Source organism: Nerophis lumbriciformis, linkage group LG27, assembly GCF_033978685.3.
Source record: "Nerophis lumbriciformis linkage group LG27, RoL_Nlum_v2.1, whole genome shotgun sequence".
In the NCBI taxonomy this organism is placed as follows: Eukaryota; Metazoa; Chordata; class Actinopteri; order Syngnathiformes; family Syngnathidae; genus Nerophis; species Nerophis lumbriciformis.
Window position 1 is genome coordinate 15838301 of NC_084574.2, and position 27339 is coordinate 15865639.

General features: G+C 37.7%; 1 protein-coding gene and 27 non-coding genes across 28 annotated transcripts in view; all 28 read right to left on the reverse strand.

The window, feature by feature from the left end:
• Positions 1-316: 316 nt before the first annotated feature.
• Positions 317-531, reverse strand: LOC133570304 (small nucleolar RNA U3). Its single transcript, XR_009810081.2, has one exon. It is a non-coding gene; the product is annotated as a small nucleolar RNA U3 (small nucleolar RNA).
• Positions 532-871: 340 nt separating this feature from the next.
• LOC133570318 (U5 spliceosomal RNA) lies at positions 872-984 on the reverse strand. Its single transcript, XR_009810094.2, has one exon. It is a non-coding gene; the product is annotated as a U5 spliceosomal RNA (small nuclear RNA).
• Positions 985-1243: 259 nt separating this feature from the next.
• On the reverse strand, positions 1244-1356 carry LOC140680003 (U5 spliceosomal RNA). The gene has a single exon (XR_012051295.1). It is a non-coding gene; the product is annotated as a U5 spliceosomal RNA (small nuclear RNA).
• Positions 1357-1636: 280 nt separating this feature from the next.
• On the reverse strand, positions 1637-1749 carry LOC140680035 (U5 spliceosomal RNA). The gene has a single exon (XR_012051327.1). It is a non-coding gene; the product is annotated as a U5 spliceosomal RNA (small nuclear RNA).
• A 260-nt stretch (positions 1750-2009) lies between these two features.
• LOC140680036 (U5 spliceosomal RNA) lies at positions 2010-2122 on the reverse strand. The gene has a single exon (XR_012051328.1). It is a non-coding gene; the product is annotated as a U5 spliceosomal RNA (small nuclear RNA).
• A 431-nt stretch (positions 2123-2553) lies between these two features.
• On the reverse strand, positions 2554-2768 carry LOC140679989 (small nucleolar RNA U3). The gene has a single exon (XR_012051283.1). It is a non-coding gene; the product is annotated as a small nucleolar RNA U3 (small nucleolar RNA).
• A 311-nt stretch (positions 2769-3079) lies between these two features.
• LOC140680088 (U5 spliceosomal RNA) lies at positions 3080-3193 on the reverse strand. Its single transcript, XR_012051379.1, has one exon. It is a non-coding gene; the product is annotated as a U5 spliceosomal RNA (small nuclear RNA).
• A 264-nt stretch (positions 3194-3457) lies between these two features.
• LOC140680051 (U5 spliceosomal RNA) lies at positions 3458-3568 on the reverse strand. The gene has a single exon (XR_012051343.1). It is a non-coding gene; the product is annotated as a U5 spliceosomal RNA (small nuclear RNA).
• Positions 3569-4000: 432 nt separating this feature from the next.
• On the reverse strand, positions 4001-4215 carry LOC140679978 (small nucleolar RNA U3). The gene has a single exon (XR_012051272.1). It is a non-coding gene; the product is annotated as a small nucleolar RNA U3 (small nucleolar RNA).
• Positions 4216-4526: 311 nt separating this feature from the next.
• LOC140680063 (U5 spliceosomal RNA) lies at positions 4527-4640 on the reverse strand. Its single transcript, XR_012051355.1, has one exon. It is a non-coding gene; the product is annotated as a U5 spliceosomal RNA (small nuclear RNA).
• A 280-nt stretch (positions 4641-4920) lies between these two features.
• LOC133570354 (U5 spliceosomal RNA) lies at positions 4921-5033 on the reverse strand. The gene has a single exon (XR_009810128.1). It is a non-coding gene; the product is annotated as a U5 spliceosomal RNA (small nuclear RNA).
• Positions 5034-5463: 430 nt separating this feature from the next.
• Positions 5464-5678, reverse strand: LOC133570433 (small nucleolar RNA U3). The gene has a single exon (XR_009810200.2). It is a non-coding gene; the product is annotated as a small nucleolar RNA U3 (small nucleolar RNA).
• A 311-nt stretch (positions 5679-5989) lies between these two features.
• On the reverse strand, positions 5990-6103 carry LOC133570395 (U5 spliceosomal RNA). The gene has a single exon (XR_009810164.1). It is a non-coding gene; the product is annotated as a U5 spliceosomal RNA (small nuclear RNA).
• Positions 6104-6381: 278 nt separating this feature from the next.
• Positions 6382-6494, reverse strand: LOC140680011 (U5 spliceosomal RNA). Its single transcript, XR_012051303.1, has one exon. It is a non-coding gene; the product is annotated as a U5 spliceosomal RNA (small nuclear RNA).
• A 430-nt stretch (positions 6495-6924) lies between these two features.
• LOC140679983 (small nucleolar RNA U3) lies at positions 6925-7139 on the reverse strand. The gene has a single exon (XR_012051277.1). It is a non-coding gene; the product is annotated as a small nucleolar RNA U3 (small nucleolar RNA).
• A 340-nt stretch (positions 7140-7479) lies between these two features.
• Positions 7480-7592, reverse strand: LOC133570331 (U5 spliceosomal RNA). The gene has a single exon (XR_009810106.2). It is a non-coding gene; the product is annotated as a U5 spliceosomal RNA (small nuclear RNA).
• A 260-nt stretch (positions 7593-7852) lies between these two features.
• LOC133570334 (U5 spliceosomal RNA) lies at positions 7853-7965 on the reverse strand. The gene has a single exon (XR_009810109.2). It is a non-coding gene; the product is annotated as a U5 spliceosomal RNA (small nuclear RNA).
• A 430-nt stretch (positions 7966-8395) lies between these two features.
• On the reverse strand, positions 8396-8610 carry LOC140679987 (small nucleolar RNA U3). The gene has a single exon (XR_012051281.1). It is a non-coding gene; the product is annotated as a small nucleolar RNA U3 (small nucleolar RNA).
• A 308-nt stretch (positions 8611-8918) lies between these two features.
• LOC140680093 (U5 spliceosomal RNA) lies at positions 8919-9033 on the reverse strand. The gene has a single exon (XR_012051384.1). It is a non-coding gene; the product is annotated as a U5 spliceosomal RNA (small nuclear RNA).
• A 282-nt stretch (positions 9034-9315) lies between these two features.
• LOC140680037 (U5 spliceosomal RNA) lies at positions 9316-9428 on the reverse strand. Its single transcript, XR_012051329.1, has one exon. It is a non-coding gene; the product is annotated as a U5 spliceosomal RNA (small nuclear RNA).
• Positions 9429-9688: 260 nt separating this feature from the next.
• Positions 9689-9799, reverse strand: LOC140680041 (U5 spliceosomal RNA). The gene has a single exon (XR_012051333.1). It is a non-coding gene; the product is annotated as a U5 spliceosomal RNA (small nuclear RNA).
• A 432-nt stretch (positions 9800-10231) lies between these two features.
• LOC140679984 (small nucleolar RNA U3) lies at positions 10232-10446 on the reverse strand. Its single transcript, XR_012051278.1, has one exon. It is a non-coding gene; the product is annotated as a small nucleolar RNA U3 (small nucleolar RNA).
• A 314-nt stretch (positions 10447-10760) lies between these two features.
• LOC133570400 (U5 spliceosomal RNA) lies at positions 10761-10877 on the reverse strand. The gene has a single exon (XR_009810168.1). It is a non-coding gene; the product is annotated as a U5 spliceosomal RNA (small nuclear RNA).
• A 260-nt stretch (positions 10878-11137) lies between these two features.
• LOC133570370 (U5 spliceosomal RNA) lies at positions 11138-11248 on the reverse strand. The gene has a single exon (XR_009810142.1). It is a non-coding gene; the product is annotated as a U5 spliceosomal RNA (small nuclear RNA).
• Positions 11249-11680: 432 nt separating this feature from the next.
• LOC133570450 (small nucleolar RNA U3) lies at positions 11681-11895 on the reverse strand. The gene has a single exon (XR_009810217.2). It is a non-coding gene; the product is annotated as a small nucleolar RNA U3 (small nucleolar RNA).
• Positions 11896-13206: 1311 nt separating this feature from the next.
• LOC133570401 (U5 spliceosomal RNA) lies at positions 13207-13318 on the reverse strand. Its single transcript, XR_009810169.2, has one exon. It is a non-coding gene; the product is annotated as a U5 spliceosomal RNA (small nuclear RNA).
• A 6639-nt stretch (positions 13319-19957) lies between these two features.
• On the reverse strand, positions 19958-20071 carry LOC133570321 (U5 spliceosomal RNA). Its single transcript, XR_009810097.2, has one exon. It is a non-coding gene; the product is annotated as a U5 spliceosomal RNA (small nuclear RNA).
• A 4340-nt stretch (positions 20072-24411) lies between these two features.
• cplx2a (complexin 2a) overlaps positions 24412-27339 on the reverse strand; it is a 46038-nt gene continuing 43110 nt past the window's right edge. The window contains exon 4 of the mRNA XM_061922801.2: positions 24412-25637. Coding sequence (XP_061778785.1) covers positions 25446-25637 — 192 coding nt within the window. The 3' untranslated portion in view covers positions 24412-25445. The remainder of the gene's footprint in view (positions 25638-27339) is intronic.

The window sequence follows — 27339 nt, forward strand, 5'->3', positions numbered from 1 at the left end:
AAGCAATGCTGCAGCACCTTACAAAGATCCACGGATTTTAGTCAAGTATCATCTCACCTTAGTTTAATGGGCACTACGGGTTCTGGTACTTAGCCAAAAAACAATAGGTATCAGTTTAATTTGTTTTTCTTCTATTTCCAAATGTACAAGTTATAACATGTATGGGTTTTTAAGTGCCATGCGGTCGTACGATTTGTTGCCACTGTTCATTGGAAGACTAGTCTCCTCAAATCCAACTGAGAATGCTTTAATCAAAGAGTAACATTTTAGCAATAAGCCATACATTTTCAAGACTTTCTTATTAAAGATGTAGGTAACCACTCTGAACATATTCCTTCCTTCCTAACCTCATTAAGAAGCAAAGAACAATCATCAATGACAAAGAACACATGACAGAATCATTATTCTATGTCAGCTTCATGTTCAGGAAGAAACATCTCATCTCATCATCATGGTTAGCAAAACCTTACACTTTAGAAACACATTTCTCAAGACAACATCTTTAGAAATGATCCCTGAAAGTATAGTCTTAACATTCTAACAATTGCTGAGAGGAAGTCATCTGCAAGACTACTGTGTTCACTCACAGGGTGCATTTTGTTGATGTTCAACACATTTTACGGTTTTAAATTTTGGAAAACCAAAACAGTTCAAATAAATTTACTTTCCCCCGATGAAATCAAGTGGATTGTAAAAAGTTCAAAAAGAAAAGCACTGGTCAATTGACCGAGGACCTGAATGTTGGCAAGGAACTTAAAAGTTTCAAATCAGACCGGATCCATTCATTACCGCATGTTTACCACTGGCTGTACCCTTGGTATTGTTGCAACAGTCAACCTATGCTCATTGTTATTGTTTTCACAGGTAGGCAAGTCCTGCTTTACAGGACATTTAAAAATTTAGTTTTACTCTTGTTGTTCCTCCCCACGGAAATCTTTAGTAAAAGGCGAAAGATTTATGCGACTTGAAGAGAAACAAGAGTGATCTGCAGGCCGAACGTACTTTGGGCGACCCATTCCCACACCAAGGTAACACACGGTTTCAAGGTGACACTTTAGTTAACCAACAACTGATGGTATCCAGGGACATTCACAAGCAATGCTGCAGCACCTTACAAAGGTCCACCGGATCATTTCATTACCACATGTTCACCACTGGCTGTATCCTTTGTATAGTTGCAACTGCACACCTAACATTGCAACAGTCACACTCCACTCATTGTTAATGTTTTCACAGGTAGGCAAGTCCTGCTTTACAGGACATTTAAAAATTTAGTTTTACTCTTGTTGTTCCTCCCCACGGAAATCTTTAGTAAAAGGCGAAAGATTTGTGCGACTTGAAGAGAAACAAGAGTGATCTGCAGGCCGAACGTACTTTGGCCGACCCCATTCCTGGCCACACCAAGGTAACACACGGTTTCATGGTGACACTTTAGTTAACCAACAACTGATGGTATCCAGGGACATTCACAAGCAATGCTGCAGCACCTTACAAAGGTCCACAGATTTTAAATGACACCGGATCATTTCATTACCACATGTTCACCACTGGCTGTATCCTTTGTATAGTTGCAACTGCACACCTAACATTGCAACAGTCACACTCCACTCATTGTTAATGTTTTCACAGGTAGGCAAGTCCTGCTTTACAGGACATTTAAAAATTTAGTTTTACTCTTGTTGTTCCTCCCCACGGAAATCTTTAGTAAAAGGCGAAAGATTTATGCGACTTGAAGAGAAACAAGAGTGATCTGCATGCTGAACATCCTTTGGCCGACCCCATTCCCAGCCACACCAAGGTAACACACGGTTTCAAGGTGACACTTTAGTTAACCAACAACTGATGGTATCCAGGGACATTCACAAGCAATGCTGCAGCACCTTACAAAGGTCCACAGATTTTAAATGACACCGGATCATTTCATTACCACATGTTCACCACTGGCTGTATCCTTTGTATAGTTGCAACAGTCACACTCCACTCATTGTTAATGTTTTCACAGGTAGGCAAGTCCTGCTTTACAGGACATTTAAAAATTTAGTTTTACTCTTGTTGTTCCTCCCCACGGAAATCTTTAGTAAAAGGCGAAAGATTTATGCGACTTGAAGAGAAACAAGAGTGATCTGCAGGCTGAACATACTTTGGCCGACCCCATTCCCAGCCACACCAAGGTAACACACGGTTTCAAGGTGACACTTTAGTTAACCAACAACTGATGGTATCCAGTCACATTCACAAGCAATGCTGCAGCACCTTACAAAGATCCACGGATTTTAGTCAAGTATCATCTCACCTTAGTTTAATGGGCACTACGGGTTCTGGTACTTAGCCAAAAAAACAATAGGCATCAGTTTAATTTGTTTTTGTTCTATTTCCAAATATACAAGTTATAACATGAATGGGTTTTTAAGTGCCATGCGGTCGTACGATTTGTTGCCACTGTTCATTGGAAGACTAGTCTCCTCATAACCAACTGAGAATGCTTTAATCAAAGAGTAACATTTTAGCAATAAGCCATACATTTTCAAGACTTTCTTATTAAAGATGCAGGTAACCACTCTGAACATATTCCTTCCTTCCTAACCTCATTAAGAAGCAAAGAACAATCATCAATGACAAAGAACACATGACAGAATCATTATTCTATGTCAGCTTCATGTTCAGGAAGAAACATCTCATCGAATCATCATGGTTAGCAAAACCTTACACTTTAGAAACACATTTCTCAAGACAACATCTTTAGAAATGATCCCTGAAAGTATAGTCTTAACATTCTAACAATTGCTGAGAGGAAGTCATCTGCAAGACTACTGTTTTCACTCACAGGGTGCATTTTGTTGATGTTCAACACATTTTACGGTTTTAAATTTTGAAAAACCAAAACAGTTCAAATAAATTTACTTTCCCCCGATGAAATCAAGTGGATTGTAAAAAGTTCAAAAAGAAAAGCACTGGTCAATTGACCGAGGACCTGAATGTTGGCAAGGAACTTAAAAGTTTTAAATCAGACCGGATCCATTCATTACCGCATGTTTACCACTGGCTGTACCCTTGGTATTGATGCAACAGCCAACCTATGCTCATTGTTATCACAGGGCATTCAAAAATTTAGTTATACTCTTGTTGTTCCTCCCCACGGAAATCTTTAGTAAAAGGCGAAAGATTTATGCGACTTGAAGAGAAACAAGAGTGTTCTGCAGGCTCAACGTACTTTGGCCGACCCCATTCCCGGCCACACCAAGGTAACACACGGTTTCAAGGTGACACTTTAGTTAACCAACAACTGATGGTATCCAGGGACATTCACAAGCAATGCTGCAGCACCTTACAAAGGTCCACCGGATCATTTCATTACCACATGTTCACCACTGGCTGTATCCTTTGTATAGTTGCAACTGCACACCTAACATTGCAACAGTCACACTCCACTCATTGTTAATGTTTTCACAGGTAGGCAAGTCCTGCTTTACAGGACATTTAAAAATTTAGTTTTAATCTTGTTGTTCCTCCCCACGGAAATCTTTAGTAAAAGGCGAAAGATTTATGCAACTTGAAGAGAAACAAGAGTGATCTGCAGGCTGAACATACTTTGGCCGACCCCATTCCCAGCCACACCAAGGTAACACACGGTTTCAAGGTGACACTTTAGTTAACCAACAACTGATGGTATCCAGTCACATTCACAAGCAATGCTGCAGCACCTTACAAAGATCCACGGATTTTAGCCAAGTATCATCTCACCTTAGTTTAATGGGCACTACGGGTTCTGGTACTTAGCCAAAAAACAATAGGCATCAGTTTAATTTGTTTTTGTTCTATTTCCAAATATACAAGTTATAACATGAATGGGTTTTTAAGTGCCATGCGGTCGTACGATTTGTTGCCACTGTTCATTGGAAGACTAGTCTCCTCATAACCAACTGAGAATGCTTTAATCAAAGAGTAACATTTTAGCAATAAGCCATACATTTTCAAGACTTTCTTATTAAAGATGCAGGTAACCACTCTGAAAATATTCCTTCCTTCCTAACCTCATTAAGAAGCAAAGAACAATCATCAATGACAAAGAACACATGACAGAATCATTATTCTATGTCAGCTTCATGTTCAGGAAGAAACATCTCATCTCATCATCATGGTTAGCAAAACCTTACACTTTAGAAACACATTTCTCAAGACAACATCTTTAGAAATGATCCCTGAAAGTATAGTCTTAACATTCTAACAATTGCTGAGAGGAAGTCATCTGCAAGACTACTGTTTTCACTCACAGGGTGCATTTTGTTGATGTTCAACACATTTTACGGTTTTAAATTTTGAAAAACCAAAACAGTTCAAATAAATTTACTTTCCCCCGATGAAATCAAGTGGATTGTAAAAAGTTCAAAAAGAAAAGCACTGGTCAATTGACCGAGGACCTGAATGTTGGCAAGGAACTTAAAAGTTTTAAATCAGACCGGATCCATTCATTACCGCATGTTTACCACTGGCTGTACCCTTGGTATTGTTGCAACAGTCAACCTATGCTCATTGTTATCACAAGGCATTCAAAAATTTAGTTATACTCTTGTTGTTCCTCCCCACGGAAATCTTTAGTAAAAGGCGAAAGATTTATGCGACTTGAAGAGAAACAAGAGTGTTCTGCAGGCTCAACGTACTTTGGCCGACCCCATTCCCGGCCACAGCAAGGTAACACACGGTTTCAAGGTGACACTTTAATTAACCAACAACTGATGGTATCCAGGGACATTCACAAGCAATGCTGCAGCACCTTACAAAGGTCCACAGATTTTAAATGACACCGGATCATTTCATTACCACATGTTCACCACTGGCTGTATCCTTTGTATAGTTGCAACTGCACACCTAACATTGCAACAGTCACACTCCACTCATTGTTAATGTTTTCACAGGTAGGCAAGTCCTGCTTTACAGGACATTTAAAAATTTAGTTTTACTCTTGTTGTTCCTCCCCACGGAAATCTTTAGTAAAAGGCGAAAGATTTATGCGACTTGAAGAGAAACAAGAGTGATCTGCAGGCTGAACATACTTTGGCCGACCCCATTCCCAGCCACACCAAGGTAACACACGGTTTCAAGGTGACACTTTAGTTAACCAACAACTGATGGTATCCAGTCACATTCACAAGCAATGCTGCAGCACCTTACAAAGATCCACGGATTTTAGTCAAGTATCATCTCACCTTAGTTTAATGGGCACTACGGGTTCTGGTACTTAGCCAAAAAACAATAGGCATCAGTTTAATTTGTTTTTGTTCTATTTCCAAATATACAAGTTATAACATGAATGGGTTTTTAAGTGCCATGCGGTCGTACGATTTGTTGCCACTGTTCATTGGAAGACTAGTCTCCTCATAACCAACTGAGAATGCTTTAATCAAAGAGTAACATTTTAGCAATAAGCCATACATTTTCAAGACTTTCTTATTAAAGATGCAGGTAACCACTCTGAACATATTCCTTCCTTCCTAACCTCATTAAGAAGCAAAGAACAATCATCAATGACAAAGAACACATGACAGAATCATTATTCTATGTCAGCTTCATGTTCAGGAAGAAACATCTCATCTCATCATCATGGTTAGCAAAACCTTACACTTTAGAAACACATTTCTCAAGACAACATCTTTAGAAATGATCCCTGAAAGTATAGTCTTAACATTCTAACAATTGCTGAGAGGAAGTCATCTGCAAGACTACTGTTTTCACTCACAGGGTGCATTTTGTTGATGTTCAACACATTTTACGGTTTTAAATTTTGAAAAACCAAAACAGTTCAAATAAATTTACTTTCCCCCGATGAAATCAAGTGGATTGTAAAAAGTTCAAAAAGAAAAGCACTGGTCAATTGACCGAGGACCTGAATGTTGGCAAGGAACTTAAAAGTTTTAAATCAGACCGGATCCATTCATAACCGCATGTTTACCACTGGCTGTACCCTTGGTACTGTTGCAACAGTCAACCTATGCTCATTGTTATCACAGGGCATTCAAAAATTTAGTTATACTCTTGTTGTTCCTCCCCACGGAAATCTTTAGTAAAAGGCGAAAGATTTATGCGACTTGAAGAGAAACAAGAGTGTTCTGCAGGCTCAACGTACTTTGGCCGACCCCATTCCCGGCCACACCAAGGTAACACACGGTCAAGGTGACACTTTAGTTAACCAACAACTGACGGTATCCAGGGACATTCACAAGCAATGCTGCAGCACCTTACAAAGGTCCACAGATTTTAAATGACACCGGATCATTTCATTACCACATGTTCACCACTGGCTGTATCCTTTGTATAGTTGCAACTGCACACCTAACATTGCAACAGTCACACTCCACTCATTGTTAATGTTTTCACAGGTAGGCAAGTCCTGTTTTACAGGACATTTAAAAATTTAGTTTTACTCTTGTTGTTCCTCCCCACGGAAATCTTTAGTAAAAGGCGAAAGATTTATGCGACTTGAAGAGAAACAAGAGTGATCTGCAGGCTGAACATACTTTGGCCGACCCCATTCCCAGCCACACCAAGGTAACACACGGTTTCAAGGTGACACTTTAGTTAACCAACAACTGATGGTATCCGGTCACATTCACAAGCAATGCTGCAGCACCTTACAAAGATCCACGGATTTTAGTCAAGTATCATCTCACCTTAGTTTAATGGGCACTACGGGTTCTGGTACTTAGCCAAAAAACAATAGGCATCAGTTTAATTTGTTTTTCTTCTATTTCCAAATATACAAGTTATAACATGTATGGGTTTTTAAGTGCCATGCGGTCGTACGATTTGTTGCCACTGTTCATTGGAAGACTAGTCTCCTCATATCCAACTGAGAATGCTTTAATCAAAGAGTAACATTTTAGCAATAAGCCATACATTTTCAAGACTTTCTTATTAAAGATGTAGGTAACCACTCTGAACATATTCCTTCCTTCCTAAACTCATTAAGAAGCAAAGAACAATCATCAATGACAAAGAACACATGACAGAATCATTATTCTATGTCAGCTTCATGTTCAGGAAGAAACATCTCATCTCATCATCATGGTTAGCAAAACCTTACACTTTAGAAACACATTTCTCAAGACAACATCTTTAGAAATGATCCCTGAAAGTATAGTCTTAACATTCTAACAATTGCTGAGAGGAAGTCATCTGCAAGACTACTGTTTTCACTCACAGGGTGCATTTTGTTGATGTTCAACACATTTTACGGTTTTAAATTTTGAAAAACCAAAACAGTTCAAATAAATTTACTTTCCCCCGATAAAATCAAGTGGATTGTAAAAAGTTCAAAAAGAAAAGCACTGGTCAATTGACCGAGGACCTGAATGTTGGCAAGGAACTTAAAAGTTTTAAATCAGACCGGATCCATTCATTACCGCATGTTTACCACTGGCTGTACCCTTGGTATTGTTGCAACAGTCAACCTATGCTCATTGTTATTGTTTTCACAGGTAGGCAAGTCCTGCTTTACAGGACATTTAAAAATTTAGTTTTACTCTTGTTGTTCCTCCCCACGGAAATCTTTAGTAAAAGGCGAAAGATTTATGCGACTTGAAGAGAAACAAGAGTGATCTGCAGGCCGAACGTACTTTGGCCGACCCCATTCCCGGCCACACCAAGGTAACACACGGTTTCATGGTGACACTTTAGTTAACCAACAACTGATGGTATCCAGGGACATTCACAAGCAATGCTGCAGCACCTTACAAAGGTCCACAGATTTTAAATGACACCGGATCATTTCATTACCACATGTTCACCACTGGCTGTATCCTTTGTATAGTTGCAATAGTCACACTCCACTCATTGTTAATGTTTTCACAGGTAGGCAAGTCCTGCTTTACAGGACATTTAAAAATTTAGTTTTACTCTTGTTGTTCCTCCCCACGGAAATCTTTAGTAAAAGGCGAAAGATTTATGCGACTTGAAGAGAAACAAGAGTGATCTGCAGGCTGAACATACTTTGGCCGACCCCATTCCCAGCCACACCAAGGTAACACACGGTTTCAAGGTGACACTTTAGTTAACCAACAACTGATGGTATCCAGTCACATTCACAAGCAATGCTGCAGCACCTTACAAAGATCCACGGATTTTAGTCAAGTATCATCTCACCTTAGTTTAATGGGCACTACGGGTTCTGGTACTTAGCCAAAAAACAATAGGCATCAGTTTAATTTGTTTTTGTTCTATTTCCAAATATACAAGTTATAACATGAATGGGTTTTTAAGTGCCATGCGGTCGTACGATTTGTTGCCACTGTTCATTGGAAGACTAGTCTCCTCATAACCAACTGAGAATGCTTTAATCAAAGAGTAACATTTTAGCAATAAGCCATACATTTTCAAGACTTTCTTATTAAAGATGCAGGTAACCACTCTGAACATATTCCTTCCTTCCTAACCTCATTAAGAAACAAAGAACAATCATCAATGACAAAGAACACATGACAGAATCATTATTCTATGTCAGCTTCATGTTCAGGAAGAAACATCTCATCTCATCATCATGGTTAGCAAAACCTTACACTTTAGAAACACATTTCTCAAGACAACATCTTTAGAAATGATCCCTGAAAGTATAGTCTTAACATTCTAACAATTGCTGAGAGGAAGTCATCTGCAAGACTACTGTTTTCACTCACAGGGTGCATTTTGTTGATGTTCAACACATTTTACGGTTTTAAATTTTGAAAAACCAAAACAGTTCAAATAAATTTACTTTCCCCCGATGAAATCAAGTGGATTGTAAAAAGTTCAAAAAGAAAAGCACTGGTCAATTGACCGAGGACCTGAATGTTGGCAAGGAACTTAAAAGTTTTAAATCAGACCGGATCCATTCATTACCGCATGTTTACCACTGGCTGTACCCTTGGTATTGTTGCAACAGCCAACCTATGCTCATTGTTATCACAGGGCATTCCAAAATTTAGTTATACTCTTGTTGTTCCTCCCCACGGAAATCTTTAGTAAAAGGCGAAAGATTTATGCGACTTGAAGAGAAACAAGAGTGTTCTGCAGGCTCAACGTACTTTGGCCGACCCCATTCCCGGCCACACCAAGGTAACACACGGTTTCAAGGTGACACTTTAGTTAACCAACAACTGATGGTATCCAGGGACATTCACAAGCAATGCTGCAGCACCTTACAAAGGTCCACAGATTTTAAATGGCACCGGATCATTTCATTACCACATGTTCACCACTGGCTGTATCCTTTGTATAGTTGCAACTGCACACCTAACATTGCAACAGTCACACTCCACTCATTGTTAATGTTTTCACAGGTAGGCAAGTCCTGCTTTACAGGACATTTAAAAATTTAGTTTTACTCTTGTTGTTCCTCCCCACGGAAATCTTTAGTAAAAGGCGAAAGATTTATGCGACTTGAAGAGAAACAAGAGTGATCTGCAGGCTGAACATACTTTGGCCGACCCCATTCCCAGCCACACCAAGGTAACACACGGTTTCAAGGTGACACTTTAGTTAACCAACAACTGATGGTATCCAGGGACATTCACAAGCAATGCTGCAGCACCTTACAAAGGTCCACAGATTTTAAATGACACCGGATCATTTCATTACCACATGTTCACCACTGGCTGTATCCTCTGTATAGTTGCAACAGTCACACTCCACTCGTTGTTATTGCTTTCACAGGTAGGCAAGTCCTGCTTTACAGGACATTTAAAAATTTAGTTTTACTCTTGTTGTTCCTCCCCACGGAAATCTTTAGTAAAAGGCGAAAGATTTATGCGACTTGAAGAGAAACAAGAATGATCTGCAGGCTGAACGTACTTTGGCCGACCCCATTCCCAGCCACACCAAGGTAACACACGGTGTCAAGGTGGCACTTTAGTTAACCAACAACTGATGGTATCCAGTCACATTCACAAGCAATGCTGCAGCACCTTACAAAGATCCACGGATTTTAGTCAAGTATCATCTCACCTTAGTTTAATGGGCACTACGGGTTCTGGTACTTAGCCAAAAAACAATAGGCATCAGTTTAATTTGTTTTTCTTCTATTTCCAAATATACAAGTTATAACATGTATGGGTTTTTAAGTGCCATGCGGTCGTACGATTTGTTGCCACTGTTCATTGGAAGACTAGTCTCCTCATATCCAACTGAGAATGCTTTAATCAAAGAGTAACATTTTAGCAATAAGCCATACATTTTCAAGACTTTCTTATTAAAGATGTAGGTAACCACTCTGAACATATTCCTTCCTTCCTAAACTCATTAAGAAGCAAAGAACAATCATCAATGACAAAGAACACATGACAGAATCATTATTCTATGTCAGCTTCATGTTCAGGAAGAAACATCTCATCTCATCATCATGGTTAGCAAAACCTTACACTTTAGAAACACATTTCTCAAGACAACATCTTTAGAAATGATCCCTGAAAGTATAGTCTTAACATTCTAACAATTGCTGAGAGGAAGTCATCTGCAAGACTACTGTTTTCACTCACAGGGTGCATTTTGTTGATGTTCAACACATTTTACGGTTTTAAATTTTGAAAAACCAAAACAGTTCAAATAAATTTACTTTCCCCCGATAAAATCAAGTGGATTGTAAAAAGTTCAAAAAGAAAAGCACTGGTCAATTGACCGAGGACCTGAATGTTGGCAAGGAACTTAAAAGTTTTAAATCAGACCGGATCCATTCATTACCGCATGTTTACCACTGGCTGTACCCTTGGTATTGTTGCAACAGTCAACCTATGCTCATTGTTATTGTTTTCACAGGGCATTCAAAAATTTAGTTATACTCTTGTTGTTCCTCCCCACGGAAATATTTAGTAAAAGGCGAAAGATTTATGCGACTTGAAGAGAAACAAGAGTGTTCTGCAGGCTCAACGTACTTTGGCCGACCCCATTCCCGGCCACACCAAGGTAACACACGGTTTCAAGGTGACACTTTAGTGAACCAACAACTGATGGTATCCAGGGACATTCACAAGCAATGCTGCAGCACCTTACAAAGGTCCACAGATTTTAAATGACACCGGATCATTTCATTACCACATGTTCACCACTGGCTGTATCCTCTGTATAGTTGCAACAGTCACACTCCACTCGTTGTTATTGTTTTCACAGGTAGGCAAGTCCTGCTTTACAGGACATTTAAAAATTTAGTTTTACTCTTGTTGTTCCTCCCCACGGAAATCTTTAGTAAAAGGCGAAAGATTTATGCGACTTGAAGAGAAACAAGAATGATCTGCAGGCTGAACGTACTTTGGCCGACCCCATTCCCAGCCACACCAAGGTAACACACGGTGTCAAGGTGGCACTTTAGTTAACCAACAACTGATGGTATCCAGTCACATTCACAAGCAATGCTGCAGCACCTTACAAAGATCCACGGATTTTAGTCAAGTATCATCTCACCTTAGTTTAATGGGCACTACGGGTTCTGGTACTTAGCCAAAAAACAATAGGCATCAGTTTAATTTGTTTTTCTTCTATTTCCAAATATACAAGTTATAACATGTATGGGTTTTTAAGTGCCATGCGGTCGTACGATTTGTTGCCACTGTTCATTGGAAGACTAGTCTCCTCAAATCCAACTGAGAATGCTTTAATCAAAGAGTAACATTTTAGCAATAAGCCATACATTTTCAAGACTTTCTTATTAAAGATGTAGGTAACCACTCTGAACATATTCCTTCCTTCCTAACCTCATTAAGAAGCAAAGAACAATCATCAATGACAAAGAACACATGACAGAATCATTATTCTATGTCAGCTTCATGTTCTGGAAGAAACATCTCATCTCATCATCATGGTTAGCAAAACCTTACACTTTAGAAACACATTTCTCAAGACAAAATCTTTAGAAATGATCCCTGAAAGTATAGTCTTAACATTTTAACAATTGCTGAGAGGAAGTCATCTGCAAGACTACTGTTTTCACTCACAGGGTGCATTTTGTTGATGTTCAACACATTTTACGGTTTTAAATTTTGAAAAACCAAAACAGTTCAAATAAATTTACTTTCCCTTGATGAAATCAAGTGGATTGTAACAAGTTCAAAAACAAAAGCACTGGTCAATTGACCGAGGACCTGAATATTGGCAGGGAAATTCAAAGTTTTAAATGAGACCGGATCCATCCATTACCGCATGTTAATGTAATCGCCCTGAGAAGGGAGATGTTTGAGTATACAGATACGAGGACACAACTTCGTTCTGCTCACGTCTGTATTGACTGCAAACAAATCAAACACCAAACATGTACAAGTACACAGTATTGCAACAAACATAAAATGCACTCCAGTATTATCATACGGATTTTACATTGAAATAATCGAGGAGATTTTCCTGTTCTTTGCACTAATAGACTTTACCTTAGTGTAACAGTATTTGAAGATGTCTCAACAAGTAAATACAAAGGTTCACCCAATACAGTAAGCCTGTTTTTGCAACAAAAGTCACTTATCATTCCTTAAGATTAAACAAACTACACTGAATTAGTCCCAGAAACTGTAGTAAATACACATTTCATCAGCAATATACACAGATTAATAATTAACTACGCACAGTACCTTTCTATATATTTTACACTGTTGATGCAGTTAGCATCTGCTTCGTCATCGGCAGTGCAATTAGCTTTAGCATTAGCTTGGTCATGTATGAAGCATTGTCGACTGTAAAGACAAATATCATAAAATATACTCTTTCAAACATGTTTAAACACTATAAAGATACATTCGGGGGTACAACTATTTACATAAAGACACTTGTACCTGAGAAGGAAGATGTTTGAGTATACAGATATGAGGACACAACTTCGTTCTGCTCACGTCTGTATTGATTGCAAGCAGGAAGTCAGGTGTCCTCTAGAATAGCTCCCAGCACAACGCGCCCCCTGCTGGAGCCGTCCAGTACTACAATGGCTCTTATTAATGCTGGCATTACAATAACATTAGCTCTATATTCTACAAATAATGGTGTTTTACTGTTGTCATTAACAATAAACATTTTTAAGTTGCAAATATAAAATCACATAGTAATACAACTCAAAAGCTTACTTTGCTACTTACAATCACTGTATTCTAAATGTACATCCTGTCACATATACCACTGGCAGTAACCTTGGTATTGCTGCAACCGCACACTAAACGTTGCAACAGTCAACCTCCGCTCATTGTTATTGTTTTCACAGGAAATGCAAGTCCTGCTTTACAAGGAATAAAAAAATTAGTTATACTCTTGTTGGTCCTCCCCACAGACATCTTTAATAAAAGGCAAAAGATTTATGCGAAATGAAGAGGGACAAAAGTGATTTGCAGGCTGAATGTACTTTGGCCGACCTGATTCCCGGCCACACCAAGGTAACACACGGTTTCAAGGTGACACTAGTTAACTAACAACTGATGGTATTCACATTCACAAGCAATGCTGCAGCACCTTACAAAGATCCACGGATTTTAATCAAGTATCATCTCGCCTTAGTTTAATGGGTACAACGGGTTCTGGTACTTAGCCAAAACACAATAGGCATCAGTTTAATTTGTTTTTCTTCTATTTCCAAATATACAAGTTATAACATGTATGGGTTTTTAAGTGCCATGCGGTCGTACGATTTGTTGCCACTGTTCATTGGAAGACTAGTCTCCTCATATCCAACTGAGAATGCTTTAATCAAAGAGTAACTTCGTAGTTTTGTTCTTCTCCAACAACACCATGTGGTTCAGTGCAACATTTTGGCCAACAAAATTAGTCAGACTCGAGTCATGAATTTGATGACTTTAGACTCGACTTGACAAAATGTAAAGAGACTTGCAACTCGACTTAGACTTTAACATCAATGACTTGTGACTTCACTTGGACTTGAGCCTTTTGACTTGACATGACTTGACATGACTTGCTACTTTCCCCAAAATCCAACGCTTAAAAAGTTATTTGGGAGCGCTCCGTATTTTTCATTTTTTTCGTCTGTGTCTCTCAGCGTGTTGTTCCTGTCAGCTGGTGTGCTGTCAGTACAACAGCCAATCAAATTAGATCTACGTTGTTTTCATCAGGCAGCATTCATCCAATCAAATTGCAGTACAACCACCGAACAAGTTGTCAAACAACGCAACAATTATGCCAAAGTTGGTTTCGTTCGGGTATAAAAACTACGACTTGGTCAACAAAAAACGAACTGCCGTATGGAAATCACGCAGTTCGAATATTACAGACGGAGACGCAACAACGTTCAACATTTGAAGTTGCACAAAGAAGGGTAAGTTTTGAATGTAAGATAACGTTTATTGGCTAAGTTACGTGACTTGTATTTGCTGTGTAGTTAAATCAGTGAGGCTGCAAACTCACTGCTAACGTTATAACCATAGACATCTTATAAATAGACGCAGCATGGAGCGCTACTGCCTACTGGCGCAGACGAGGCGCGGGGCCGCCATCTTGGAGTGGTGATCCGCTCCACTCAGTGCAATTCATTTGGCAGGAACAATGAACTGTCAGCGCATTTAATTCATTTTACCTCACTGAATACCACTGATTTTCACCCCCCTTTTTTGTCATACGTGTAGCTATGATAACAGACACATGTTTTGGCGTGTTTTAGTATTCATAGTTTGCTTAACAGTAATATAATATTCTTATATGCTATAAGTGACCAGACGTCCGAGATCAAAACTGGGATTATAATCCTAGAGAAAGGGAAAAAACGGTAAACTATTTTTAAGTTGAAGAAACAATATGATTAGGTTATATATACATGCGTATATCCTACATAAACAATGTATGAATACATTAGATATCTATATATCTTAGAGACCTATAGACTGTATCTCTGTTGCTGCAGCAGCAGAGAGTTTATTCTGTCTTGACACTTTGTATTGATATTTTCTATTACATTCTTCCCTTAAATGATAATGTTTGCAGTGATTGTTTTATATGTATTATTTTATGTAAGTCGCTTTGGATAAAAGCGTCTGCCAAATACTTAAACATAAACACATATAAACACCTGAAAGTCTTCATATCAGCTAAAACCACCAATCTGTTTCACTGGATTCAGAATAAAACCAAATTCTGTTTTACCCAACAATGTTAGTATTTGAATATTGTTACTTGAAGACTTATTCCTGGTTACAATTATACTGTTAAGAAAGTATTGTCTTATACTTTGCCTAAAATGAGAATGCATCATAATCAGTGGCGGCTGGTGAATTTTGTTTTAGGTGGGGCTGAAAGTTTGTAAACCAAACCCCTGTAGGGGCGTCAGCCTCCCCCAGAAGATTTATTTGTGATTTTCACATACAAATATTGAAGATCTTTGATCCTTCTCAACTCTGTGGTAATATTATTTTCATAAGATACAACCAATAGTACGTTAATGTTAAATCTTACTTGTGAAAAGTAATCCCCCGATTCCTATTTTCAACAGTCCGCTCATTTGAGCAGGAAAACGCTGAACACCAGCCCGGCATCTTTGTTTTCTACCTGTCAACTGTCAGTTTAGGCTGCTCGCCGGCTTTTCATCACCACTTCAAGATGGCGGCCAAATTGCTCACGTCACAGCAACCTGCGTCTACTTATAAGATGTCTATGGTTATAACGTCATTGCAAACACGGCAATCTGTTGCGTCCACTGCAGTTTGCTACCTTATTCATACTTTTTGTCAAGTGATTTTTTTTTAAGCAGGGTTGCATGAGGTACCTACACATAACGTTACGTTAGACAATGTATCACACACAGTAACGTAACGTTAGTCAATGTATCACACACAGTAACGTAACGTTAGTCAATGTATCACACACAGTAACATTACGTTAGTCAATGTATCACACACAGTAACATTACGTTAGTCAATGTATCACACACAGTAACATTACGTTAGTCAATGTATCACACACAGTAACATTACATTAGTCAATGTATCACACACAGTAACGTAAAGTTAGACGGTGGTCAGCAGCACCGCGTATTTTAGCCACCTACAAAAAGACAAACATAGTCAAATAAAGGTCAGTTAAAATGTATACTATATTAAGAATATGTGTACATATTGCATAGGGTCCTGACATCTAAAAAGTACAACTCTGTTCATTGTTATGTTCATATATTTGTTATGTTTTTCATGTGTACGCACACATAAACACACATACAGTATGAGATGAGATCAATGAGATAAGGTAAGAACAGGATAGAAACTGCTGTGGAACTAGTTACAATGCAATATGCCATTGAAATACAATGTTAACACTTTTGTGCAAATAAGTACAGTTGCACTTGTTTTTTTCAAATGTGTTTATTCTGTAAAGGAATGAGTTACATGTTTAAAATGACTGGTTAATAGTGCTATTTTGAAGTGCAATGTCAGCACTATCTTTTTCCCTGCAATTTCAAATGCACTTGTTTTAATAAATAAATACAGCATTTTAAAAGCATACACAATCTGTGTAAATATATTAGTCTGTGGTTAAACGACTTGAAAGGACTCGAAACTCAAAATGTAGGACTTGGGACTTGACTTGAGACTTTCCAGTCTTGACTTTGGACTTGACTCGGACTTGCTCTGTCTTGACTCGGGACTTGACTCGGACTTGAGGGCAAAGACTTGAGACTTACTTGTGACTTGCAAAGCAATGACTTGGTCCCACCTCTGGGTGATACCCACACATGTAATACACAATCTTCGTACTGGAACACTGACAAAGTTAGTGTTACGGTACAAGGGGGAAGAAGACGGCACAGAATGGATGGATGGACTTTATTTTCTGAACTCAACATGGACTGCCGTAGGAGTGCCCACACAACACAGGGGGCGCTAAATCCCCACTTAGATCAACATATTTTATTATATTTTATATTTTTCAATGCAAATATTGAGATAGCTGAAATTTGAGGTTTTGTAAAACGTTCTCTGACGCTCCAACAGAGTCGTGTAATTTTCCTTTTCTCCGTTCAACTCATTTTAGTTCCTGAATGCTGATGTTTGTTTTATCCACTTGGGCAAATAATTATTTACCCCTTTCCCTCTGCCCTCATTCATGCGGCACCCCTTAGAAATTGCCAGTCCATATCTAAAACTGACACTGCCTGGGTTAGGTAACTTTCAACTTTTCCAAATAACTTATAATCAAAACAAATATTGCAAGTAAATTGTATTTCTTTAATAGGTTGACATTGTCCAGGATTTTTTTTAAAGTCTAGCCCCCTGTCTGATATATATATATATATATCTATATATATATACTGTATATATATATATATATATATATATATATATACATATATATATACCATACCATACCAACTTTATTTATAAAGCCCTTTAAAAACAACCACAGTTGAAAAGCAAAGGGCTGTACACCACAAAGAAATAGAGGCAAAGGACAGACTAAAAAATAACATTTAAAACATAAATAAAAAATACACATTTAAAAATCAAATATAAAATTACCCAAAGAACATATATATATATATATATATATATATATATATATATATATATATATATATATATATATATATTTTTTTTTTTTTTTTAATAGTGTTGATCATTTATGCAGAACAGAGTTCCTCTACATTTTAATGCAGGTATTTTTTTTTAATATACTTAATTTTACAAATATGATCTTTAAAATGTGATGGTTGGCAGATGATCTCCACACAAACATGGAATTCTGATCAGGAAGATTCACATTATTGAGCCAAAGTTTTAACAGATGAAGATCAGCTTTTGAAACAATTTTATTTTAGTTTTAATTGGACCCTTCAGACATTTTAAGGGTTTGATTGCACGGATGCTGCAGGTTTGATCTTCAATTGTTCTTCTTTTTCATCAAACAGTGTCTTTGATAACTATGAAGATGACATCAGCACTAACTGCTCAGCATCTGGCAGTGCCTTTATTAAGATAAGGAGGGGGAAAGCAGCTGCAATACAGGAAGGAAGAAGAGGTAATACTTTTATTATTCAACAAAATAAAAGAACAAGAATCCCATTCAACACAAATGTGGTTCTTGTGATTTAAAAAAAAAACAGTGTGACTGCTGAACAAATGTTATTTAAGGATGTAAACATTTATTTAACAAAGTGACATTTGCAGCCTTTGTGTTTCCACATATTATCATCCTATTTATAGCATCATGGGACTTACTTAGAGTTTTTTTTTGGATACTTCTAATTGTTGGTTTAGTTTTTGAAATAAAATGAAACATCCACAGTTTTGTTTTATTATAATTATTTGCTTCAATGCTGCAGAACGCACTTTATATGAGAAACAGTTCCACCGTGTGGCTAATTGAAGAACTGCAGGTTTGAAATCTACAGAACATCATATTGGATACACTTTCTAATGTGGTCTAGTGCAGTGGTTCTCAACCTTTTTTCAGTGATGTACCCCCTGTGAACATTTTTTTAATTTAAGTACCCGCTAATCAGAGCAAAGCATTTTTGGTTGAAAAAAAGAGATAAAGAAGTAAAATACAGCACTATGTCATCAGTTTCTGATTTATTAAATTGTATAACAGTGCAAAATATTGCTCATTTGTAGTGGTCTTTCTTGAACTATTTGTAAAAAAAAGATATAAAAATAACTAAAAACTTGTTGAAAAATAAACAAGTGATTCAATTATAAATAAATATTTCTACACATAGAAGTAATCATCAACTTAAAGTGCCCTCTTTGGGGATTGTAATAGAGATCCATCTGGATTCATGAACTTAATTCTAAACATTTCTTCACAAAAAATAAATCTTTACATCAATATTTATGGAACATGTCCACAAAAAATCTAGCTGTCAACACTGAATATTGCATTTGTTGCATTTCTTTTCACAGTTCTTTTTGACAGACATTTTAGTGAGGGTCAAACCATCATGGCATGGGGGAAACTCTGGGTTTATGGTAATGAATGGAATAGCCTACTTGATGTGATGTTCAGTTTATGAACTTAAATTCATATTTTGTTGAAGTATTATTCAATAAATATATTTATAAAGGATTTTTGAATTGTTACTATTTTTAGAATATTTAAAAAAAATCTCACGTACCCCTTGGCATAGCTTCAAGTACCCCCAGGGGTACCCCCATTTGAGAACACATGGATAATAATGTTGCATTTTAAATGTGACATTTTTAGAGAGCAACTGCTTTTTTTTTTACACTTTAATTCATCGTAATAGTGGTCAAGTCTTAAGAGGTATGCCGTTTGTATTATTTTAAACGAATAACACTGCGACTTAAAATATTAATCATATTAATAGTAATAATACTAACCCATTTCATGTATATGTTTTATATTTTTCACAATCATTTTTAAAATCACGGCAACATTCTAAAATTGTATTTAAACAACAAACTAAATTAGGTTTGAAAGATTATAATTTTCTGTTCTCGTCAAAATACATTTTAATTTGCTTGCCCCCTTTAAAAATATGTATATTTATTATATTTGAATACAGTATATCGCATACAGTTAAACGCTTACGCTTTACCATGAATTGATTCAACGTAAACAAGTTGAAAAACGTATTCGGGTGTTACCATTTAGTGGTCAATTGTACGGAATATGTACTGTGCAATCTTCTTATAAAAGTTCCAATCTATGAATTAAAAAAAAAACTTAGTCCTGCACGTTGAAAGTACTGGCGTCTTCTGTGACATGATTGACTTTATGAGCTCTAGGGGCACCCGTACTAAAACAAACTTGGAATACGACTGTCGTAAACTGTGTTGCTGGGTTACTATGACCTTGTACGTTGCACGGCAGGTACTCTGTTATTTCTCGTTCCATATATTTTAAAGTCTTGTATAATGTAAAAATGTCCACAGTGGGACAGATGACATGGAACAATGTCTAGTTTTAATCGTAAAGTTGCGTTTGTAGTCGGTGCGGGTTTAGACTTAAGTACCTACTACTGACGTAAGTCAGGTCGAGGCCATGTTTGTATTGTACACCATTAGAAAGCCCCGCTTTCGCAGAGCATCAAAAAATTGAGTTATACTCTTGTTGTTCCTCCCCACGGAAATCTTTAGTAAAAGGCGAAAGATTTATGCGATCTGAAGAGAAGCAAGAGTGATCTGACATAATATTGTACTTTGGCTGAGCCTATTCCCGGCCACAACAAGGTAACACACGGTCTTAAGGTGGCCCACTTTATTTACCTAACAAACATGATGTTATCCATTCACATTCACAGTCAACGCCGTGCCACCTTAAATCACTACATTATAGCCGCTTAACTTCGAGCCCTATTTTACTATTTGGTGGGTTGGTCGCAAAGGATTCTGGGAATTAGCCGACACCCAATAGGCATCGGTTTAATTTGCTTTTTGAACCCTGGAGGCCCCCGTAGTGAAGGCATGGAATACGACTGTCGTAAACCGTGTTGCCGGGTTACTATGACGCCTGATGCGCATGGTTGTGCATTGCGCTGTCGGCACCCCGTTGTGTTTCTTGTTTGAAATATTGTGTCATGTAAAATTGTTCACACTGAGACCGCCGATAAGTGTGTTCCGCTGACTTTATAGAGCATGTGCTTTCGCGACAGCTATCACTGCTTTACGGTGCGGATGTCGTAAACGTCAGAAGTAACGTTCTACTTCTCTTGTTAAACTTGTAATAAGTATGGCCTTTTTGCATGGAAAAATAACAAACGTGGGATACGAACACATTTATTGATAAGCGTTTAGCGTAGACTGCGAACTACGTAATAACTTAGTACTATCTGGCTTGCCCAGTCACAGTGTTACAGAAAGCTCCACCCACATGAGAGAAGCCCCGCCTACGAAGTGCATCAGAATAGTATCATACTCTTATGATCTATATCAGTGGTTCTCAACCTTTTTTCAGTGCTGTATCCCCTGTGAACATTTTTTTAATTCAAGTACGCCCTAATCAGAGGAAAGCATTTTTGGTTGAAAAAAAGTGATAAAGAAGTAAAATACAGCACTATGTCATCAGTTTCTGATTTATTAAATTGTATAACAGTGCAAAATATTGCTCATTTGTAGTGGTCTTTCTTGAACTATTTGGAAAAAAAGATATAAAAATAACTAAAAACTTGTTGAAAAATAAACAAGTGATTCAATTATAAATAAAGATTTCTACACATAGAAGTAATCATCAACTTAAAGTGCCCATGAACTTAATTCTAATTATTTATTTTGTTGAAGTATTATTCAATAAATATATTTATAAAGGATTTTTGAATTGTTGCTATTTTTAGAATATTTAAAAAAAATATCACGTACCCCTTGGCATACCTTCAAGTACCCCCAGGGGTATGCGTACCCCCATTTGAGAACCACTGATCTATATAATGAACAACATTATTTAATATATAACCAGATGTGGGTAGAGTAGCCAGAAATTGTACTCAAGTAAGATTACTGTTACTTTAGAGATGTATTACTCAAGTAAAAGTACGGAGTAGTCACCCAAATATTTACTTGAGTAAAAGTAAAATGTATGTTGTGAAAAAACTACTCAAGTAACTGATGAGTAACCTGTTCGTTTAATGATGACGGCAACAAATGATGCACAAAAACATAAAAATAGAAATGAGCAAATTCAGAGCCAGGAATATCTCTTAAAAAACTAAAACAATAATATATATTAAATAATAGTACATTAATATAAAAATAAAAAAATTAAGGCAAATTGAGCCACAATAACTTAACAGCACCATAGGCTCAGTAGGCAGAGATTACAAAGGAAAATAACAAGTTAGCCTTTACACAAACCATAAACTGATAGGTGTGGGCTGCATCTGGGAACACACTGATTGGTGTTTCTATGCATGCGTGTGAGTGTGTGTGTGTGTGTGTGTGTCTTTGTCTGTCTCTCTATGAGGCTGCAGTGCGTTAATAAATGTCCCCACGCGATGTACATTTGACAGTGATTCATAGCAGGGAAGCTAACATCAGCCTACGGTGACAGCCAAAATATCTACTAACGTTACTTACCGCAATGTGCTTCCTCCAATTTGACGTTGAGTTCATGTAAGCTTAAGCTTGTTGTTTGCCGCTGAAACTTTATGTGCTTTATGTGAGCACGTGACCGCCTGGCTCTGTTTGATTGGTGAAACGGAGTCAAACGTCACCAGTGACTGTATTTGATTGGCGAAACGCAGGCATGCGATAGATCCTACTTTGAAGGTCTGTCTGACAAACCAAAACAAACAAAGCGTGCATTAACAGATCGATAAAAATCAGTAGCGAGTAGCAGGCTGAATGTAGATAAATGGAGCGGAGTAAAAGTAGCGTTTCTTCTCTATAAATATACTCAAGTAAAAGTAAAAGTATGTTGCATTAAAACTACTCTTAGAAGTACAATTTATCCCAAAAGTTTCTCAAGTAGATGTAACAGAGTAAATGTAGCGCGTTACTACCCACCTCTGTATATAATTCATATGTATTATACAAATTGTATCCTTGTACAGTAATATTAATAACACTACGAATAATAACATTACTATTAAGTATACAAGAGGGCCTTTGCACAAGTCTATGTTTGTGTGTGTTTAAAGGGGAACATTATCACCAGACCTATGTAAGCGTCAATATATACCTTGATGTTGCAGAAAAAAGACCATATATTTTTTTAACCGATTTCCGAACTCTAAATGGGTGAATTTTGGCGAATTAAACGCCTTTCTATTATTCGCTCTCGGAGCGATGACGTCACAACGTGGCGTCACATCGGGAAGCAATCCGCCATTTTCTCAAACACCGAGTCAAATCAGCTCTGTTATTTTCCGTTTTTTCGACTGTTTTCCGTACCTTGGAGACATCATGCCTCGTCGGTGTGTTGTCGGAGGGTGTAACAACACCAACAGGGACGGACGGATTCAAGTTGCACCAGTGGCCCAAAGATGCAAAAGTGGCAAGAAATTGGACGTTTGTTCCGCACACTATACCAACGAAAGCTATGCTACGACAGAGATGGCAAGAATGTGTGGATATCCTGCGACACTCAAAGCAGATGCATTTCCAACGATAAAGTCAAAGAAATCTGCCGCCAGACCCCCATTGAATCTGCCGGAGTGTGTGAGCAATTCAGGGACAAAGGACCTCGGTGGCACGGCAAGCAATGGCGGCAGTTTGTTCCCGCAGAGGAGCGAGCTAAACCCCCTGGATGTCTTGGCTCACACCGTCCCTTATGCCACCGAAGATGATCAAGAGAAGAATATCGACCCTAGCTTCCCTGGCCTGCTGACATCAACTCCAAAACTGGACAGATCAGCTTTCAGGAAAAGAGCGCGGATGAGGGTATGTCTACAGAATATATTAATTGATGAAAATTGGGCTGTCTGCACTCTCAAAGTGCATGTTGTTGCCAAATGTATTTCATATGCTGTAAACCTAGTTCATAGTTGTTAGTTTCCTTTAATGCCAAACAAACACATACCAATCGTTGGTTAGAAGGCGATTGCCGAATTCGTCCTCGCTTTCTCCCGTGTCGCTGGCTGTCGTGTCGTTTTCGTCGGTTTCGCTTGCATACGGTTCAAACCGATATGGCTCAATAGCTTCAGTTTCTTCTTCAATTTCGTTTTCGCTACCTGCCTCCACACTACAACCATCCGTTTCAATACATTCGTAATCTGTTGAATCGCTTAAGCCGCTGAAATCCAAGTCTGAATCCGAGCTAATGTCGCTATACCTTGCTGTTCTTTCCGCCATGTTTGTTTGTGTTGGCATCACTATGTGACGTCACAGGAAAATGGACGGGTGTTTATAACGATGGTTAAAATCAGGCACTTTGAAGCTTTTTTTTAGGGATATTGCGTGATGGGTAAAATTTTGAAAAAAACTTCGAAAAATATAATAAGCCACTGGGAACTGATTTTTAATGGTTTTAACCATTCTGAAATTGTGATAATGTGCCCCTTTAATTTAAATCATATTTTCCTATTTTTTTCAATGATACTAAATTGATTTCTCATTTTCATGTTTCTAATGTCTGACCAATGACTTATTTTTATTTGTTACTATAATATTTTAGCTGTGGTATATGTATCATAAAACAAGTACATTCCCACCCTAAATGATACTCATGATTATTTCCAATTTGAATTATTTGTCTTTATTTTTAACTCCTGGAAGTGTGTTTTTAATCTTCCTTATAGGTTTTAAATGAATACTAATAATTCCATAATGAATAAAAAAAAAAAAGTAAGGTGGTCTTATAAAAAAAATAGTGTGTTTGAATAGTTGGCCAAGCACTGATGGCATAATATTTTTTAACTATGCTTGCGTAAAACTGACATGACCTGGAAAGAGAAGCCGCAATTTGTTTTATTTTTATGTTCAAAAAGAGCCTGAAAGCAAAACAGGAAGGAGATTTTTACATACCATTTAGCTCAGGGGTTTGGTGTTACTTACACATCAGCCAACGTCACAGAGAAAAATAATACCATTACTGGTGTGAACAAGATATTAGATTTTTATTGATTTATCAGGCAGAAACATACATAATAATTCCTTATTGCTCATGAAGATCTATGTCGCCTCGGCGGCCTTTTATCACACCCATACTACAATACCGGTAAATAAAATCTCAGTGAAACACTTTTATTTCATGATCACATATGGTCGCTTCTAGCCATAAATAAGACGTGAAACAAAATCACAATTAACAAGAAAAAGTCTATCACTCTTCTCACCCTGTTGAAAAATGATAATAATGTTATTATAAAGCTTTTTTTTTTTCCCAACAAAAAAGAAACCCTTGCAAATGAAGTATCCTAAATGCTTTATACGTATTAGCATCATTATTCGAGGTTATATTGACATGAGAAAACACACAAACTGAGGAGTTATTGCCTTAATATTTTTTGCATAACAAAGAAGAGGGTTAAAAAGGTTTACATGGGGTCACACAACTTGTCAAGACAAAATGGCATGCAAGACATAAGAAGTTCCGATACAACAAACATTTTCTACGCTACACAAACACTTAGAAGGCGGGGAGAGAGACGACACTTTTCACAGAGAACGTGTAACACTGTGCAAAAAAAGGCGAGAGACACAACAATAGCTTTAGGAGCACACAGACATTGTATTAAATCTTTTTTTTTTTTTTTTTTTTTTAAATATGGCTTATCAAGTCATCACATTTTCTATTTGGAGAGACACAGTATAATAAATGGAGTCAGTATATTTTGAATGTGATTGTTTGGCCCGGCTTGAGGCTTGTAATAGATTTGTTTATGTACAATTAAAGTGAACAGCGAGGTGAAGGAGGACATTATGTTGTTGCTTCAAGCTCTTCAAGGGAGTTTTAGAAGAAGTGAAGGCCCTCCGCTTTGGCGCACCTGGCCGGTGACGCCGTATGGCCTATAGCCGGACTGCTGCATTTCCACACAATGCTAAATAAACCAAATTTGAAACTATACAATGCTAATCTGGCGCCGGTTTGGGATTGAAGCCAACCTGTGAACGATTTACTGACTACTTCTTTAGCATGTCCTGCAGCGGACCTGGCAGGTATTTCATCACTGTGTCCATGATGCTCTCCTCCTCCTCTTCGTCACCGCAGCCGGTCGGCACCGCCTTCTTGGGTCGGGTCAAGCTGCCCGCCGCAGTCTCCTCCGCCGCCGCCGCTGCCTCAGCCTCCGCCTCCTCGCGCTTTTTCAAGCCATACTGTTGATAAAAAGCATGGAGGGTTATGAGGGCTGTGAAAAAAACAAAAAAGATTTTCGAATGAACCACAATTCTTATTTGTAACGATTCTTAATGGAGTAAAAAAATAGATTTTTTAAAATTTTGAAATTTTACTTTACTTCTAGCCATTAAGGCAAATCGCATTGTTGATGTACAGAATTACTTTACAAAAGACAAGTCTTACTTCTCTTGTTGTCTTATTTGTATTTGACTGTATTGAATGTTTGGGTAAAATTGTATTAAACAAAACCTTTTTTTTTTTTTTAAGTAATAGAAACATTTTCAGAGCTGTTTGTCTACACACTAAAAATGCTTGGTTATTTTGATAACCCCATTTATGAGTTGCGAGTAGGGATGATGTTTGATAAGAAATTATCGAGTTCGAGCCTATTATCGAATCCTCCTATCGAACCGATTCCTTATCGATTCTCTTATCGAGTCCAGATAGGTTGTTGTATATAGAAAAATAACACACAATATTTGGTTTAACAAAAGCTCACTTTTATTATATAAGAAAAAAATGAAATCTAACAAATAAATAAATATTGACTGTTACCCCTCTAAAAAAATAAAATAAAATAAATAAATATTGACTGTTGTTACCCAAAGTATATTAAGTGGGATTTTTCAGAAAAACAAATATATACAGTAACACAACAACAACCCGTTTCCGCTCGGGATGGTGTCCTGCTGGCCCCACTATGGACTGGACTCTTACTATTATGTTGGATCCACTATGGACTGGACTCTCACAATATTATGTCAGACCCACTCGACATCCATTGCTTTCGGTCTCCCCTAGAGTTGGGGGGTTACCCACATATGCGGTCCTCTCCAAGGTTTCTCATAGTCATTCACATCGACGTCCCACTGGGGTGAGTTTTTCCTTGCCCTTATGTGGGCTTTGTACCGAGGATGTCGTTGTGGCTTGTGCAGCCCTTTGAAACACTTGTGATTTAGGGCTATATAAATAAACATTGATTGATTGATTGATTGACTGTCTCTGTGATCACTATAGGTGTATAAATAATAATATAGTGTTAAATAAAATCAGTTCCTTGGGCACAAAACTGAAAATAATACAGCTCTTCAAAAAGTGCACTTCTGCTGCTATTTGACATAACTGTTTGTTATGATGCTTTGACATTTTTGCACTTTATTTCTTTATTGAAAGAAAATTCTATGAAGAGAAAAGTTGTTCGCAAATGTGGTTACAATGCTAAAAAATGAAAAGTTAAAGCTAAAAAAAGAAATACACTTTATTGAGTTAACATTATTTCTTTATAGGGGGAAAGATGTGATGTTATGAGCTAGGGAATATAACAACTACACTACCCAGCATGCAACGGGAGTGACGAGCATGCGCGGTAGCCCCGAAAAGTGTTGTTGCACGTCGTCTAAGAATGAGGTTATGAGCACGCAGTGAAAGTAAACGTCAAGAACTCAGCCAACACGCCTCGTCTGCATTATTTATAATTAGACAGACAACACATATACAGTGTGATTTTGTTTTGTTTACAAGGAAAGAAAAACAAAAGTTAAAAAAGGGAGATGTGTTGTATATACATGTATGGGGCAGGGCCGACATCCGGGCAACTGAGCTACATACGGGTTCTTCGAGCCATAGCAACCTGACTGGCGTTGAAAACAAACCGTCGCCATTACTCTTTAACCTGTCGAC